Here is a 17,500-nt window from a genome sequence, read left to right as displayed (position 1 = left end):
CCTACCTTCAGCATGGCCTCAACAACGCCACTCTTATACCCCACACAACACGCCCCACGCCACAACGTCGCCACAACAGCATTCGCAAACAACCAGGATCATTGCGGAAGCCACCACTTCCTACCCCAAACAGCCCATTACCCAGCACCTCAACCCCATTATGACTCCTTCCCCATCCCCACCACGACCCCCCACCACCATCACAACACCATCAGCAAGCCCCCATTACAACGCCATCCTGATCCCCTAAGCCTTCGCCTCCGCCCAGCCCACAAAATAAATTCCTCTGATTTCAATTCAATAAAAACAACGTGCGTTTGTATATTAATTCACCCAACGAAATCACTTTTCCCAGCACGGGGACACACACACACACATACACACACACACATACACACACACACACACACACACACGAGCACTTCACCATAAACAATTTGAAAGTCATTGGAAGAGTTCACGATGCCATTTTCCGGACAGAAACTTTAGCAATCATAGCAAACTCAATACAGAGAGAGAGAGAGAGAGAGAGAGAGAGAGAGAGAGAGAGAGAGAGAAATAGGGGATGCTTACTAGTCACGTCTCTATAGTCTCGTGTTCCAAGGTCGCCGCCTTGCCTCGCCTCATTCGTCAAGGGCACGAAGCGTTGAGCGTCGCGTCTGTAATGCCAAACTGCTGGAAAACCGATCCCGATCACAAGGTAGTGCAAGGTGGCAGGGTGGTGGCGGTGGTAGTGGTGGTGTGGAGGGTCAGTGGGGGGGGAGGCAAGTCTTGGTTCATTAATATTGTGTTTACATCCGAGCTATTAGTCTTGTTGGCTCGGTGAGTGCGTGGTGATGAAGACTCTTGCTCATGATGATGAAGGCAACAACGAACTTGAGTATATAAATAAACGGAATTAAAGTAAAGAAATGCACACTGCTAGCAGCACTAAGAGCAAGAAAGTAGGATCATGCCCTAGTATCAAGTATGGTAATGTCCAATAAGACAGTCATTTACCCCCCTGTTACAATATGCATAACTTGATGAAAAACACCTCGTCATAACATCACCACCTCTCGCTATCCAGAAGCTCCTCACGGCCACCACCACAACAAGCAACACAAAAATCTCGAATTCCCCACCAACACCTTCAACACACCGCCTCCGCCGCCCACACCTTCATGGCTTTAACGGGGAACATGCAACCTACCCCAAGCAGGAAGGAGCCTCAAGAGCTCCGGCGTGAGTCTGCATCAGTCCCTCCTTGATCCTCGAAGAAAACGGAACTCTTATATGCCATGAATCCGTGTTTGCCAGAAAGGAAATGCAGGGAGAATGAAAGGGAGAAAGAGAAGGAAAGGAGAACGATGAAACAGAGAAAGAGGAGCAGAAGGAGGAGCAAAGAAGAGAGAGGTAAAATCCTCGAGGGGTGTGACCTAGATGAAGCTCGCGTGCCCCGCTTAAAGGCCAGGGAAGGCAAGGTCAGCGAGGCGGTGGTGGCGGCAGCCATCTAACACCACCCCCTTTCTCCGCCTGTCATTAGTGGTCGTTTCTTTCTCATTTATTTCTCCTCCGACGGCGGAAGAACCTGAAGGAGTCAACAGTCTCCTTCACAGCAGAACGCGGCACAGCAGAGAAAGAGGTGGTGAAGGAAGACGGCGGGGAAGAGGAAGAGAAAGAGAAAGAGGAAGAGGAGGAAAGAATAAAATAAAGAGCTGACGGTGTTCATTTTGATCTTGTGTGTATGTGTGTGTGTGTGTGTGTGTGTGTGTGTGTGTGTGTGTGTGTGTGTGTGTGTGTGTGTGTGTAATTTACTCACAGCCTTGAGGATTACGTAGCGGCCTCGTGATCACCTACTATAACTCTCTCGCATAGGGCTTAGAACCTCATATAAAACAATCTGAAGATGATAGCAAAGCACTTCACTTCTAGCACACCTCATGTTCTTCCTCAGCTAGAACGATAATTGCACATTGCTGACTAAAGACCTCGACAATCTAAGAGGGGCGCTAACCACGGCCTGCCAAGTGACGGGCAAGGACACTACATGCTACTGAGTTTGCGAACTGTGTGTGTGTGTGTGTGTGTGTGTGTGTGTGTGTGTGTGTGTGTGTGTGTGTGTGTGTGTGTGTGTGTGTGTGTGTGTGTGTGTAGACCAATCGTTCCAAGCTCAGGAAGTATCACCTTGACACGCATGGCACAGAGAGAGAGAGAGAGAGAGAGAGAGAGAGAGAGAGAGAGAGAGAGAGAGGGGAGGAGAATGGGGGGGGGAGTTAGAAGAGCTAGAGAAAAGAGAAAGAAAATGTTTACATGTGGACTTTATCACCTGTTGGAGGGTACGAGGCAGGTGAAGGAGAGAGAGAGGACGAAGAGGGAGGAAGGAGGGAAAGGGAGAGTAAGGGAGGGCGAGGAGGGAAACAAGTTAGAACACAGTGAGGCAGGGAACAAAGGTCGACAGGAAAAAACAAAAACAGAACAGGATATAGAAAGTCAGGAGGAAAGTAAAAGGGGAACGGAGAGGGAAGGGGAAGGGAAAAGACAAAGCTTGGGTAGAGGGAGCCGATGAAAGGAGGGACAGAAACAGAAATGGAGGGACAGTATGTTACATGTATGGGAAAGGAGAGAGAGAGAGAGAGAGAGAGAGAGAGAGAGAGAGAGAGAGAGAGAGAGAGAGAGAGAGAGAGAGAGAGAGAGAGAGAGAGAGAGAGAGAGAGAGAGAGAGAGAGAGAGAGAGAGAGAGAGAGAGAGAGAGAGAGAGAGAGAGAGAGAGAGAGAGAGAGAGAGTGTGTGTGTGTGTGTGTGTGTGTGTGTGTGTGTGTGTGTGTGTGTGTGTGTAGGTGTGTAAGATAATAGTAATGCATAACACATGACGAAAGATGAAGCTAAAGGGACAGATTGAAGAGGACAGACAGCGCTGGCGTCAGTCACTGAAATACGTATCCTTTCTGTCACACACACACACACACACACACACACACACACACACACACACACACACACACACACACACACACACACACACACACACACACACACACACACACACACACACACACACATAGTGGCTTTGTGTAATACGGGCACTCCATATTCTCTGTATCAGCGAAAACCTGACGACTTCCCTTCCGTGTACTGTATAAAGGAAGGAACATAACAAGCGCCGCTCTGACTAACTAGGTGCCAGGTAACAAAAGACTCGCTGGGGAGTTTTTAACCCTCACGATTTTTTCCGGCATAAAATTTTGAGGTGAAAATATAAAGAAAACTCCACAAATTTCGTCGAGAAAAAAAATATATGAACGAGTATTCTTTTTTCATGTAGATTTTTCAGACATGCCACATATGCATCAACACATCATAGCCGGACGAGCTATTTGTACTCGCGTCGTGATGGTGGTGGTAATGGTGGTGATGGTAGCGTGTAGCAGCTGACACGGTGATGAGGTGTACTTCTGGTAGTGAAAAATTAACCTTGATTACTGCCCTCATTACAGCCCTGTCTCCTGTCTTACTGCCCTTCCATGTCGCCCGTAAAACTTCCTCAGCAAGTGTCCCAGAATACTCCCCACACGTGCTTCCTCATTCCCTCCAGCACTCCTCCTCGCCTCCTTCACTCCTGATGTATGTGTATGCGTGGCAGATAACAATTGTATTCACACGTAGCAACTTGATGTGCCAGTGTGTGTGTGTGTGTGTGTGTGTGTGTGTGTGTGTGTGTGTGTGTGTGTGTGTGTGTGTGTGTGTGTGTGTGTGTGTGTGTGTGTAATTCACCACGGTCGTCTACTGGTCACCCAGCCAGCCTTTCCAATTACGGAGCGAACTCAGAGTTCATAGACCGATCTTCGGGTAGGACTGAGACCACAACACACTCCACATATAGGGAAAGCGAGGCCACAACCCCTCGAGTTACATCCCGTACCTATTTACTACTAGGTGAACAGAAGCTACACATTAAGAGGTTTGCCCATTTGCCTCGCCGCACCCGGGACTCGAACCTGAGCCTTCTTGGTTGTGAGCCGAGTGAGCGAACCACTACACTAAGCTGTGTGTGTGTGTGTGTGTGTGTGTGTGTGTGTGTGTGTGTGTGTGTGTGTGTGTGTGTGTGTGTGTGTGTGTGTGTGTGTGTGTGTGTGTGTGTGTGCGTAGTCCCTAATGAGTGGTATGCATATAACTACGCCTGTCCTTCGTGCCCCGACTACAAGATGCCGCAAGCCCCTCCCTGCGTCTCTCTCTATGGGCATTATACACCTTGTCACCACCACCACCACCACCATTCCATTGTCACCACTATCACTAACATTACAACCATAATAACTACAATACCACCACCACTACTATCACGACTACCATCAGCAGTACCACCACCACCATTACCAACACCAACACCAACAATAACAACAAGAACAACAACAGAACACCCGAACTAGCTAACCAACCATAATCTTAACTATCATCACAATCACCACCACCACCACCACCACGATAACATCTCGGTAAGCACCACCATCACCACCACCACCACTTCCCCTCGCCATGCCGAATAATGACACTTGAAGAGGAAGAAGAAGCAAGAACACAAAGGAAGAACATTCAGCAGCAGATTTGTTGTTCCATATGAGGCTGTTCGTAGGAATTACATTAGAGAAAACGATAGCAGAAATGAAGGCTCCTCCCCACCCATCACTCTTTACAAAATGAGCAGACAAGAAAAAAAAGACAAGAAACTAACATTGTTACTACTTATAGGAGGAGAAGGAGGAGGAGGAGGGGGAGAAGGAGGAGGAGGAGGGGGAGAAGGAGGAGGAGGAGGAGGAGGAGGAGGAGGAGGAGGAGGAGGAGGGTGTTTACTGCATAATCATACAAGCACATAACAATCACCTCTCACGAAAGGTCAGCTCTCTTCTCCTCCTCCCACCTCCCTTCTCCCTCCTTCCTCCATCTCCTCCTCCTCCTCCTCCTCTTTTAAAGATATAAAAACAAAAGCAAAAAGTAAAATGTGACACACTCACTCACGCTCATTTTGGAAAGGTAATCACGTTATTTTTTTCTCCTTATATAATCTGCAAATTGTGGTGACCCAGAGGCGTGGGCGGGGTGCGTGTGGTGGGTGGCGGTGGGTGGTTGTGACTGGTGAGCGGTGACTGTCATGTGGAGCTTCTAGTGGGCACATGTGGAAGGAGATGGTGGAGGTAGAGGTGGAGGGGAACGACAGGGAAGGAGAGTGAGGGAGAGTAAGGGAGAGGGAGATGAGAGTGCAAATGAGAGTATTGAATAGTGCAACCCTTTCATCATCTTCCTTCACCTGTACTTAAATGTTTTGCGTGTGTACTAAGGAGGAGGAGGAGGAATACAAAGGAAAGCCAAACAGCAACAGACCTCTTGGTCCTTTCGAGGCTGTTTGGTAACTACTTCTAACTAGCTACAGAGAAGAGAGACAAGACAGTAGAGGAAAAGGCTTCTCCCTACCCACCACTTCCTCCAGCTTTCGCTGGCATGGAAAATAGTTGGGAAAAGTACTATGTAGTATGAAAAAACTGACATTAAATTTTTACAGGAAAAGATGAAAGGAGATTCTACTATTCACCCTACGGTGAACTCTACATATCTATTTGGATGGAAAAAAGATACATAAAATTATCATAACAATAATATCATGTTTAATTATTCGGACAAGAAGAGAGCTTGTTGAGAGTTATTTTTTTTAAATATTCATCAATTCTATTTTTTAATGATGCAACAGAAGTACTGTTTACAATTTCTGAAGGAAGCGTATTCCAAATGTCAACAATTCTATTAAAGAAAAAGTGTTTTGCCTCGTGGGAGGAGGAGGAGGAGGAGGAGGAGGAGGAGGAGGGGGAGGAGGAGGAGGAGGACAGGAAAAAAGGAACAGGAAGAATAAAACTAAAGCATTTATTTTCAAACAGTGCTGCGCCCCACCTCCATTACATTCAAAAGGCTCCAGTTGAAGTTAGAAGGGGTTTTAAGGTGTTTTTATGGTTGTAATGACAGAGTAAGAAGATTTTTTACATTAGGGACTGGAGGAAAACTCTTGAAAACCCGGCTTATCATCTCTGTGGCCTTTGGAAATAGTGGTGATAAGAGAAGAAAGCGTTTCTCAATGTGGGCCCAAGAAAGGAAGAGGAAGGAGAAGAATAAGAGGAATAAGAAGGTACTGAGGGGGAGGGGGAGGAGGAGGAGGAGGAAGAGGAGGAGGAGGAGGAGGAGGAGAATAGGAATAGAAGAACCAAAGAAAAGAAAGCAATGATGAAAAGGTCAAAGATTGCTGTGGGAAAGAAAAAATGATAAGAGAAGAAGGAAGAAATACATAAAAGAAGCTAAGGAAAGGACAATACGAACATAGAAATAAAACAAATATATGAATTAGCGCGTAATAAGTGGGATACGGCATCCTAACAACCATGGATTAACGATGATGATGATGATGATGATGATGATGATGATGATGATATAATAATAATAATAATAATGATGATAATAATAATAATAATAATAATAATAATAATAATAATAATAATGATAATGAAAAATTAATAATATTGAAAAAATAATAATAATGATAATGATGATAAAAATAATAATAATAATGATAATAATAATAATAATAATAATAATAATAATAATAATAATAATAATAATAATAATGATAATAATAATATTGACAATTCTCTAATGTAAGAGTTAGCCAGTGCTCTCAATCGTTCATACTTTTCTCTTGTAATGGGTGGAAGCTGGACAGCACTTCCCATACTCTTCAAGTAGACTTACAGGAGCTGTAAGACATAACATTAAAAAAAAACAAAAAAAACTCTGGAATTCCCTACCTGCTCTTGTGTTTCCATCTCACTACGACTTAACAAGTTTGAAGAAGGAGGTTTCAACACATTAGTTCCTTTACTTTTGCTGACCTCTTTGACCTGCAAGGGGACTGGCGATTAAGTGGGCCTTTATTTATTTATTTTTTTTCTTTAGTTGCCTATGGCCAGTTTCCCCTCTTACATAACAAATATAACAATAATAATCATCATCATAATAATAATAATAATAATGATAATAATAATAATAATAATAATAATAAATAATAGTAATAGTTACAATAATAGTTACAATAATAATAATACTACTACTATAACTATTCCTATCACCAACGCAACAAATAATAAATGAATAAAACAAAATAAAATAAAGAAATAAATAAAATTAATCAACGAAAATATAAGAGAGAGAGAGAGAGAGAGAGAGAGAGAGAGAGAGAGAGAGAGAGAGAGAGAGAGAGAGAGACTGCGGGAGCGACGGGAAAAAGGGAGAAAATTACAAAACAAAAATGGACGAAAGCTCAAAATTCCGTAAAAACGATAAACTTTTGCGAGGATGGCGAAGCTCGAGCCAGGAAGTCCTCGGGCCCTGACCCACTGGAGCGTGAGACTCGAGATGGTATTGTTATGTGTTATGTGTGAGAGAGAGAGAGAGAGAGAGAGAGAGAGAGAGAGAGAGAGAGAGAGAGAGAGAGAGAGAGAGAGAGAGAGAGAGAGACAGACAGACAGACAGACAGACAGACAGATAGATTATTTTATTCAGTACAACCCCTAACAAAGAATAAGTAATAAAATGAGGAAACCAGAGAGAGAGAGAGAGAGAGAGAGAGAGAGATTATTTTATTCAATACAACCTCAAACAAAGAACAAGTAATGAAATGAGAAAACCATGAGAAAGAGAGAGAGAGAGAGAGATGAATATGAATCGTTTAACTCTTTTTCACGCTAAATTAGTACAGTTGGGTTGCATAGGTGTTCCTAGGTAACTATCAGAAAAACAAAAACACTCTCCACTCTCTCTCTCTCTCTCTCTCTCTCTCTCTCTCTCTCTCTCTCTCTCTCTCTCTCTCTCTCTCCCTTATTTTTTCCTCCTTTTCCTCCTCCTCACCCCCCGCACCAGGTTCCTTAGTAAGCAAAGGAAGATAAATGGCGAGATGAGCGACCCCGAGGTAAGCCTTGAATAAATGGTCTTTTACATCATTGCAGAAAGTAATTACTTGCGAGATCCATAAGGAAGAAAAAGGAGAAGAGGAGATAAGGCATTAACTTCATGTCTCCATATTAAGGCTGGGTACTGCGACGAGAGAGAGAGAGAGAGAGAGAGAGAGAGAGAGAGAGAGAGAGAGAGAGAGAGAGAGAGAGAGACCATCTGGCGCTAGATATAAAGTGTTAATAGTGATGATATTAGATGTGGTGGTGGTGGTGGTGGTGGTGGTGGTATCAGCAGAGGCACTACCTTGAGCAAGCGCAGGAGAGATCAAGGAGTATTACTATTATTGTATCTTCCTGCTTAGCCTGCTGGCGTGGAGGGCCTGGGGGCTGGGGTAGCACCATTCTCAACGCCACAACCTCGTCTTCTCCTAGCGTATGTCGCTCCTCACACACATGTTAGTAAATTTCAACCCTCATCGCGTCTGTGTAGTCTTAATCACTGTGCTACCCTAATCCCCAAGTTTGTGCTCAGAAACGCATTGTTCTCTCATCAGGATTACTGGTAAAAAACACAAAGATGCTCGACCTCTCACTTGTTTTTCGGTTTTCATTAATGACGCAGAACTCTAGTTATGTCACTAAAACTCATGAAAAACAATCCCAGAATATCCCCCAAAAGAGAACTTTCACTAGAGCCTGTCAAGAATATTTGAGATGAAACTCCGAAGCGTCTGAGGATGAATTTGTGCTCGCCTGTGTGAGCACACACAATCACTCGAGAAAGATAAATTACAAATGTCTCGCCACTAAGCCAGTGTACATGAAAACAAACACAAACTAAAGGTGTTTTTTATTCTTTTTTTCATAAGAAAACAGGAACATAGGGAAAACTGCAAGAAGCCGTAAGATTTATACATGATAGTCTCACTATATAACATACCCATTTGTATCCATATGTATATCATCCCAACCCATAATTATGGTCATTTTTCTATCAAAGTTTTAAAGTTAGACTCAGGAATGACACTACTGAGATTATTTCAGTTATCCACCACACTATTGGGGAACCATTTTGTTTGTATCTTTCACCCAAATCTGTCATGACTGAACCTGTTATTTCTAGTTCTATCCTGTTTACTAACCCTAAGAATCTTATTTAGCAATTTTTTGCGCCTGAGCGTCTTATCAGCCTACAAACAGTACGCAGTGCGAGGCCTCTCTCTCTTTCTCCCTACACATCAGCAGCGGCCTGAAAAACTAATGGCTGGGCTAAGGATTCCTGGCATGGGTAATTCTTTTTGCCAATTAGACTGATACAGGTTGACTTATCGGCGGGTGAAGGATGGCTGGCCACGCGCCACGCCTTGCTGGGTGTCGTCACCCCTACATCTTCCCTGCCCATGGAGACATAGAAAGGCTAAAGTGAATCCGAAGCGGCCTAGTCTGAAGAAGAGGGTTTGGCCAGTTTTCAGATACACAGTCGTTCACTGACACATCTATCACCTCACACATCAAGTTTTTTTTTTCTCTCTCTCTCTCTCTCTCTCTCTCTCTCTCTCTCACACACACACACACACACACACACACACACACACACACACCTTATCACTAATTTTGAGACGAATGTGATGTTTATTGGGATCCAGGATTTTCTTCTCGTTATATTTAATTCAGATCTGTTGCCTCCCTTAAAAATATTCTGTCAGGAGCTGCCGGAGATACCGTGGGGATTTCAGTGTTGTTTTAATTTGCAGTGGCTCAACCTCAGTATGTGTACACTGTTTCTTTGTCTTCAGCAAGTGATGTTCTAATGTGGCTATGCAGATCTCAATTCTGATACAGCAGACAAGTGATATAAAGAGAAATAGCGACGCTTAGGCTAGAAACGCGGTCTTGTATTTAGCAGTCTATGGGCGCGCGTTCAGGTCCACCGATGTCCCTTTCTGTGACGCAAACTGGGCAGGCGGTGGGACGCGCGGTGGGCGGCACGGGGTCCCAGCTGACCACTAGGCATCACCTGTTCATCAGCAGGAGACCCTCACAAGCGACGTTGCTTTCACGGAGCCTACCGAGGGTGTGCTTGTCTCCATTCCTTCGTGACGGTGGCGTGCACATCCGAGAAGTCGACGAGACTGTTTGGTAGCCAGTGGTAAGTAGCGGCTGTTGCTGCGACGCGATTTACGCATGTGACAGCGGCGACAGCGTGGACCCCGAGGCCTTGAGCAAGCGATGATTTTGCATACTAAATTGTATTAATGGTACCTCTACAAGTGTGCCACCCAGCATGCCTCACATGCTACATCCACCATGTTGTGTGGAAAGGATGGTGGCCTTCCACTGCTTCACACAATGACACATCAGAGGTGGCGACCTGCGCTTCGCAGCACCCCAGCCAGCCACCTGCACTGGTGGCAGTGGAAACTGGTCTCACGTCCTCTCTCTCGAGAAAGTCAAGAGCGCCTTGGTATCATGCAGGACACAACGCCTGTTAAGTAATGGGTCTGGGGAACATGCATAACCCATCTGTGCGAGAAGGAAGTGAGGACTAGGCATGACTCTCTTGTGGGAAGAAGAGAAGCATGCAAGAAATAGACATGACTAGTCAACCAGGGACAAGCAGGAACTAAGAAGAAAATGTGAGGCAAAATACGCCTGTGAAGAATGGGAATAGAAGGCATGGGTGCGAGGCAGGAGCGAGAGTGTGGAGCTGCACGCACCTGTAAGATAAGAGGGAAGGGGGAGGGTATAGGAAGGGTTGAGCCACAATGAAGGAAGCACCCACCTGTGTAGGGGGGCCGCAGCAGCAGCAGCAGCAAGAGGCCCAGCACCGCGAAGACTAGAAGCACCACCAGCCCCAGGAGGCTTTTCTCCGCGCGGGACCTTCGCCAGCCTATCCACGGCACATGTTCTTGCTGTTGCTGCTGTTGCTGTTGTTGTTGCTGCACTTGTGTCTGAGGCTGCTGCTGTTGTTGTTGCTGCAGGGGTTCCAGCTCCTGCTGTTGAGGGTTGCTGCTGTTGTCCCAGTCGCCGGCGGCCTCCTCCAGAGGATTTTCGTGAATAGTCACTCGCACGTCCCCGTCGTCATGTTTGTCGTCCCCCTTGCCGCCGCTGGCTTTGTTGAGAGGCAACAGCTCGCCCGGACGGTTGTCGCAGGAGGTCTTGGTGTCTGTCTTGTTCCCCCCCGGCACGAAGCCGTTCTTGTGAGTGTCGGCCTGGTGCAGCATGACCAGGTCAGCGCATGGAGGAGGCGGCTGTCCGAACACCACGGTGGCTAACTCACCACTGACAAGTCTCTCTCGCCCTCGCCCCGCCCGCCTGCTTCCACGCCAAGCCGCGCGCACACACACACACACACACACACACACACACACACACACACACACACACACACACACACACACTGCAAACTTATCTTTAACATTCATACAAAAAAACTCTTTACCATAAACGAGAAATTACCTTACCTCTTGAAAATGAACGTGTGTGTGTATGTGTGTGTGTGTGTGTGTGTGTGTGTGTGTGTGTGTGTGTGTGTGTGTGTGTGTGTGTGTGTGTGTGTGTGTTGTGTGTGTGTGTGTGTGTGTGTGTGTGTGTGTGTGTGTGTTTGTTTGTTTGTTTGTTTGTTTGTGTGTGTGTGTGTGTGTGTGTGTGTGTGTGTGTGTGTGTGTGTGTGTGTGTGTGTGTGTTTCTTGAGATCACTTCTCTATGTATGATTGCCAAATTCCGTAGCTGACCAAATTTGGTTTAATCTGTATGAGCGCGCGTTCGTGAGTTCTTGCTCAAGCGTTCGTCTTTTGTTCATGCAGAGTTTGTAACGTTACCAAGTCCAAAAGAGACTTTCTTTCCTGGATTCTGAACAATTTAGCCTGCGCGCACACACACACACACACACACACACACACACACACACACACACACACACACACACAAATAGGATGCTGTTGTCTGATAAGCATTATTACACTCATAACAAACTCGGCGAGATGGAGTGGACAGCATAGCACACAGCCTTCATGGTCACGCCCACAACAATAACAACAGTTTTCGTTCACCTTGCGTAAAATGATGTGACGAATTTTTATTTCATTTACTTCTGTGTTTTCCTCAGATTCTTTTTTTTTCGGAGAGGGGAGGAGGAAAGGGAGAGGAATTGTCAAGCCCTAACTTTTTTTTTTTTTCAAGTCCAGTACAACTTGCAACTTTACCACCTGCGCTGCAAAACATGACGAAACGACGTAAAGGGCGACACACGAAGCAAAAGCAAAAATAAAAACAAAACAAAAGCAAAACAAAAACAAAATGCGAAATGAAAGAAAATGGAAGGAGAGAGTAAAATAAAAAAAAAAGAAATGATAAATGAAATAAAAAGTCACACAGAGAGAAATAAAAATACGATATACAACTAAATAGAAAAGATATATATGTCAAAGTAAAAGTCCGAAGTCTCACGAGGATCGCCAGGCAGGTGAGCAGGAATGTGAAGTTTTCTTCGAGTCACCTAAACACAAAGGTGACATTTTTCTTAAATTACCTACCATGACTAAGAAATTCACACCAGTTTGTAGTCAAGTTCTCTCCACCCAGCGCTTGATTTTTTATATTTTCCTTTTTTCTTCATCCTCTCTCTCTCTCTCTCTCTCTCTCTCTCTCTCTCTCTCTCTCTCTCTCTCTCTCCGCCTTCACTTCTTTTTTTCCTTCTTTTCTTTTTATCTTTTTCCTCTTCTCTTCTTTTGTCCTACATTGTTCAAGTGTTTTTCCTCAGTCCTTTATTATCTTCATTCCTCTCTTCCTCTTCCTTCTCAGTGATGTCATCCGAGGAGATAGATTTCACTCTCATCTTCACGCTCTAATCTTTCCCTTCGGCAGTTTGTATTAGTTCCGCATGTATATTTTCCCCTCTTACCCCCTCTTCCACCTTTCCCTCCTCTTCCTCCTCCTCCTCCTCCTCCTTTTACTGCTCTTTTTTGCTTCTCATCCTTCTCCTTATCCTCCTTTTCATTTTCTTGTCAGATTTTTAACTTAGTAGCAGCACCGCAATGAGAGTAAAGGCATTTATTTGAATCTCTCTCTCTCTCTCTCTCTCTCTCTCTCTCTCTCTCTCTCTCTCTCATGTTGCTTCTTATTTTTCTCATCTACTTCTACAAACAACACCATAAATGCCAAAAGGTCAACCGCTTTTCTTTTTTCCTTATTTTGTATTTATGTCTTCCTTGCTGTCGCAACTGTAGCTCTTCCATCTCTTCTTTACTCCTCCTCCTCCTCCTCCTTCTTCTTTACTCCTCCAATTCCTCCACTCTCATCTCCCTAACCAAATCGTTGATATATTTTCGCCTACCACTCCCACCTCTTCCCACAAACTTCCTCCATCCCCTTCTCGCAAAGCAAAGTACCACATTCCCCACCACCTACCACAGCCACCCCGCCAGGATATCAATCTCCAGCTCGTCACAAAAACATATTTTTGTGCAAACCTTTTACATGCTTCCGAGAACCGAAATAAAAGTGTTCGCCGCTATCTCATATTTCCGCTTTGAATGATATATGATGACCGGAAAACCTTGTCCTTACTCTGTCCCCCACCTTCTCTCTCTCTCTCTCTCTCTCTCTCTCTCTCTCTCTCTCTCTCTCTCTCTCTCTCTCTCTCTCTCTCTCTCTCCTTTTATTCCATTGCTCCTAGATCTTGGGTATATGCATATAAGGTCCTCACTTTCACTCATTCATACTTTATTTCTTCCTTCCCTTTCTCTCTTTCTTTTTCGTATACACTACCTAATCCCACATCATGGCGATTCACTCAGCATGAAATCCTTACCTCATTACTCATATTCTTATAGTGGTCTGAAGGTAATCCGTGTCAATTTATTTCATCGTTCGTGTTGAGTGACAGGCAAATGTCTGTGTGTGTGTGTGTGTGTGTGTGTGTGTGTGTGTGTGTGTGTGTGTGTGTGTGTGTGTGTGTGTGTGTGTGTGTGTGTGTGTGTGTGTGTGTGTGTGTGTGATATTGACAGTGATTACTTACTGTCGGCCACAAGTTTATGATTATTGAGTTAAGGATTTCGTATAGATAATCGTCATAATCACCTGTATTGTGATTGTTGTTGTTATCATTGCTGTCGCTATTACTGTTATTATTATTATTATTATTATTATTATTATTATTATTATTATTATTATTATTATTATTATTATTATTATTATTATCATTATTATTATTATTATTATTATTATTATTATTATTATCATCATCATCATTATCATTATCATTAGCACTATTAGTAGTAGTAGTAGTAGTAGTAGTAGTAGTAGTAGTAGTAGTAGTAGTAGTAGTAGTAGTAGTAGTAGTAGTAGTAATACTATTATCTTATGATTATTATTATTATTATTATTATTATTATTATTATTATTATTATTATTATTATTATTATTATTATTACTATTATCATCATTATTACTGTTATCACTACCACAACTGTTATCACCTGTTATTGTTGTTGTTGTTCTTGTTAGCACAGAACCCGTCACCTCACTTATCGGTGGACATTATTAACATTTTTGTCGAGAATCTCACAAAAAAACAAGGAGCAGGCAGTGTACCATCTTTTTTTTTTTTTCTTAAACCGAAGAGCGCAATATAATATTAATGCATGCTTCATTAACCCACAGTTACTCTACCATGCGGTAATCCTTTTCATTCATACTCAACACCGACGTCCCGCCATGGTGAGAACCCTGACACTTACACGCAAATATGTCATGCAATTGTCACTACATCGCACTTTTTTTCGAGTGATACATACACTTTAATTTATTTACTTATTCATTTACTTTTTTTTTTTTTTTTCTGTGGCTACGAAGCAAAGTGGTGGAACACGATATGTGGCGGCGAGGTGAAACTAGGTCATCTCCCCGTGTCGTTCCTCGCCCCACACTGCAGGGGTTATTACGGCCTTCCATGTGTGGTTGCCAGGATACTTCAGTTACCTCATGACATGCTTTTTTCTTAATTATCAAGCAAAATAATCTTGCTGTAAAAACACACTTAGCAATATATGAGACGCAAAGATAAAATAGTGCCGTAAATTGATATGTAAACACATTTTGCTAATCTTTTAATGTTTCTGTGTATATTTTTCTTTTAACGTGCATGTTTTCTGTGTGTGTGTGTGTGTGTGCGTGTGTGCGTGTGTGTGTGTGTGTGTGTGTGTGTGTGTGTCTGTGTGTGTGTGTGTGTGTGTTTGTGTGTATATATATATATATATATATATATATATATATATATATATATATATATATATATATATATATATATATATATATATATAGAGAGAGAGAGAGAGAGAGAGAGAGAGAGAGAGAGAGAGAGAGAGAGAGAGAGAGAGAGAGAGAGAGTCTTATTTATTTATTTATTATTATTTTTTTACTGAACAGGGAGACCTGTCAAGGGCAACAAAACATTAAAAAAAAGGCCCACTGAGACTGTAGGTTCCTAAAAAATTTTAAAGGAATTAGCCAAAAGATAAAGACAAATGTCTTGAAACCTCCCTCTTAAAAGAAGACAAGTGGTAGGGAAAATGGAAATACAGAAGTAGGTAGGGAGTTCCAGAGTTTACCAGTGAAAGGTATGAATGATTGAGAGTACTGGTTAACTCTTGCATTAGGGAGTTGGACAGAATAGGGGTGAGAGAAAGAAGAAAGCCTAGTGCAGCGAGGCCGCAGGAAGAGGGAAGGCATACAGTTAGCAAGATCAGTAGAGCAGTTAGCATGAAAATAGCGATAAAAGATAGAAAGAGATGCAACATTTCGGCGGTGAGAAAGAGGCTGAAGACAGTCAGTCAGAGGAGGGAGTTGATGAGACGAAAAGCTTTTGATTGCACTCTATCTAATAAACTGTGTGAGTGGAAGCCCCCGCAAACATGCGAAGAGTACTCCATACAAGGACGGATAAGGCCCTTGTACAGAGTTAGCAGTTGGAGGGGCGAGAAAACTGGCGGAGACGCCTCAGAACGCCTAACTTCATAGAAGCTGTTTTAGCAAGAGATGAGTTGTGAAGTTACCAGTTAAGATTATGGGTAAAGAACAGACCGAGGATATTCATTGTGGATTGGGAGACAGTTGAGAGAATAGTTGTCTGGAAGGTTGTGTCGAGTTGATAGATGGAGGAATTGAGTTTTGAGGCATTGAAAACTACTAAGTTTTCTCTGCTCCAATCAGAAATCTTAGAAAGATCAGAAGTCAGGCGTTCTGTGGCGTCCCTGCGTGATCTGTTGACTTCCTGAAGGGTTGGTCGTCTCTGAAAGGACGTGGAAAGATGTAGGGTGGTATCATCAGCGTAGGAGTGGATAGGGCAAGAAGTTTGGTTAAGAAGGTCATTAATGAATAATAGAAAGAGAGTGGGTGACAGGACAGAACCCTGAGGAACACCACTATTAATAGATTTAGAAGAACAGTGGCCGTCTACCACAGCTGCAATAGAACGGTCGGAAAGGAAACTTGAGATAAAGTTGCAGAGAGAAGGATAGAAACCGTAGGAGGGCAGTTTTGAAATCAAAGCTTTGTGCCAGACTCTATCAAAAGCTTTTGATATGTCTAACATGACAGCAAAAGTTTCACCGAAATCTCTAAAAGAGGATGACCAAGACTCAGTAAGGAAAGCCAGAAGATCACCAGTAGAGCGACCTTGACGGAAGCCATACTGGCGATCAGATAGAAGATTGTGAAGTGACAGGTGTTTGAGAATCTTCCTATTCAGGATTGATGTAAAAAACTTCAGACAAGCAAGAGATTAAAGCTATAGGACGGTAGTTTGAGGGATTAGAACGGTCACCCTTTTTAGGAACAGGCTGAATGTAGGCAAACTTCCAGCAAGAAGGAAAGGTAGAAGTCGATAGACATAGTTGAAAGAGTTTGGCCAGGCAAGGTGCAAGCACAGAAGCACAGTTTTGAGAACAATAGGAGGGACCCCATCAGGTCCATAAGCCTTCCGAGGGTTTAGGCCAGAGGGCATGGAAAACATCATTACGAAGAATTTTGATTGTAGACATGAAATAGTCAGAGGGAGGAGGAGAGGAGGACAAGCCCAGAATCATCCAAGGTGGAGTTGTTAGCAAAGGTTTGAGAGAAGAGTTCAGCTTTAGAGACAGAAGAGATGGCAGTGGTGCCATCAGGATGAAATAAAGGAGGAAAGATGAAGAAAAAAGTTATTGGAGATGTTTTGGCCAGATGCCAGAAGTCACGAGGGAGTTTGAGTTTGAAAGATTTTGACATTTTCTATTTATGAAGGAGTGTTTGGCAAGTTGAAGAACAGACTTGGCATGATTCCGGGCAGAAATGTAAAGTGCATGAGATTCAGGAGATGGAAGGCTCAAGTACCTTTTGTGGGCAACCTCTATCATGTATAGCACGAGAACAGGCTGTGTTAAACCAAGAAAAGAATGAGGAATGTACGCCTCCATGCCAGACACTATCACCTCTGTTATGCGTTCAGCACAAAGAGATGGGTCTCTGACACGGAAACAGTAATCATTCCAAGGAAA

General features: G+C 43.5%; 1 protein-coding gene across 1 annotated transcript in view; it reads right to left on the bottom strand.

Annotated features, from left to right (window-relative positions):
• Positions 1-11,270, bottom strand: part of LOC123508262 (neprilysin-1-like) — an 86,156-nt gene extending 74,886 nt beyond the window's left edge. Inside the window, exon 1 of the mRNA XM_045261834.1 lies at positions 10,750-11,270. Within this exon, the coding sequence (XP_045117769.1) occupies positions 10,750-11,191 (442 nt within the window). The 5' untranslated portion in view covers positions 11,192-11,270. The remainder of the gene's footprint in view (positions 1-10,749) is intronic.
• Positions 11,271-17,500: the final 6,230 nt, after the last annotated feature.

The sequence above is a fragment of the Portunus trituberculatus genome, chromosome 24, assembly GCF_017591435.1.
Source record: "Portunus trituberculatus isolate SZX2019 chromosome 24, ASM1759143v1, whole genome shotgun sequence".
Taxonomy (NCBI): Eukaryota; Metazoa; Arthropoda; class Malacostraca; order Decapoda; family Portunidae; genus Portunus; species Portunus trituberculatus.
The sequence above is the reverse complement of the archived record's forward strand: the minus strand, read 5'-3'. Positions and strand labels throughout refer to the sequence as shown.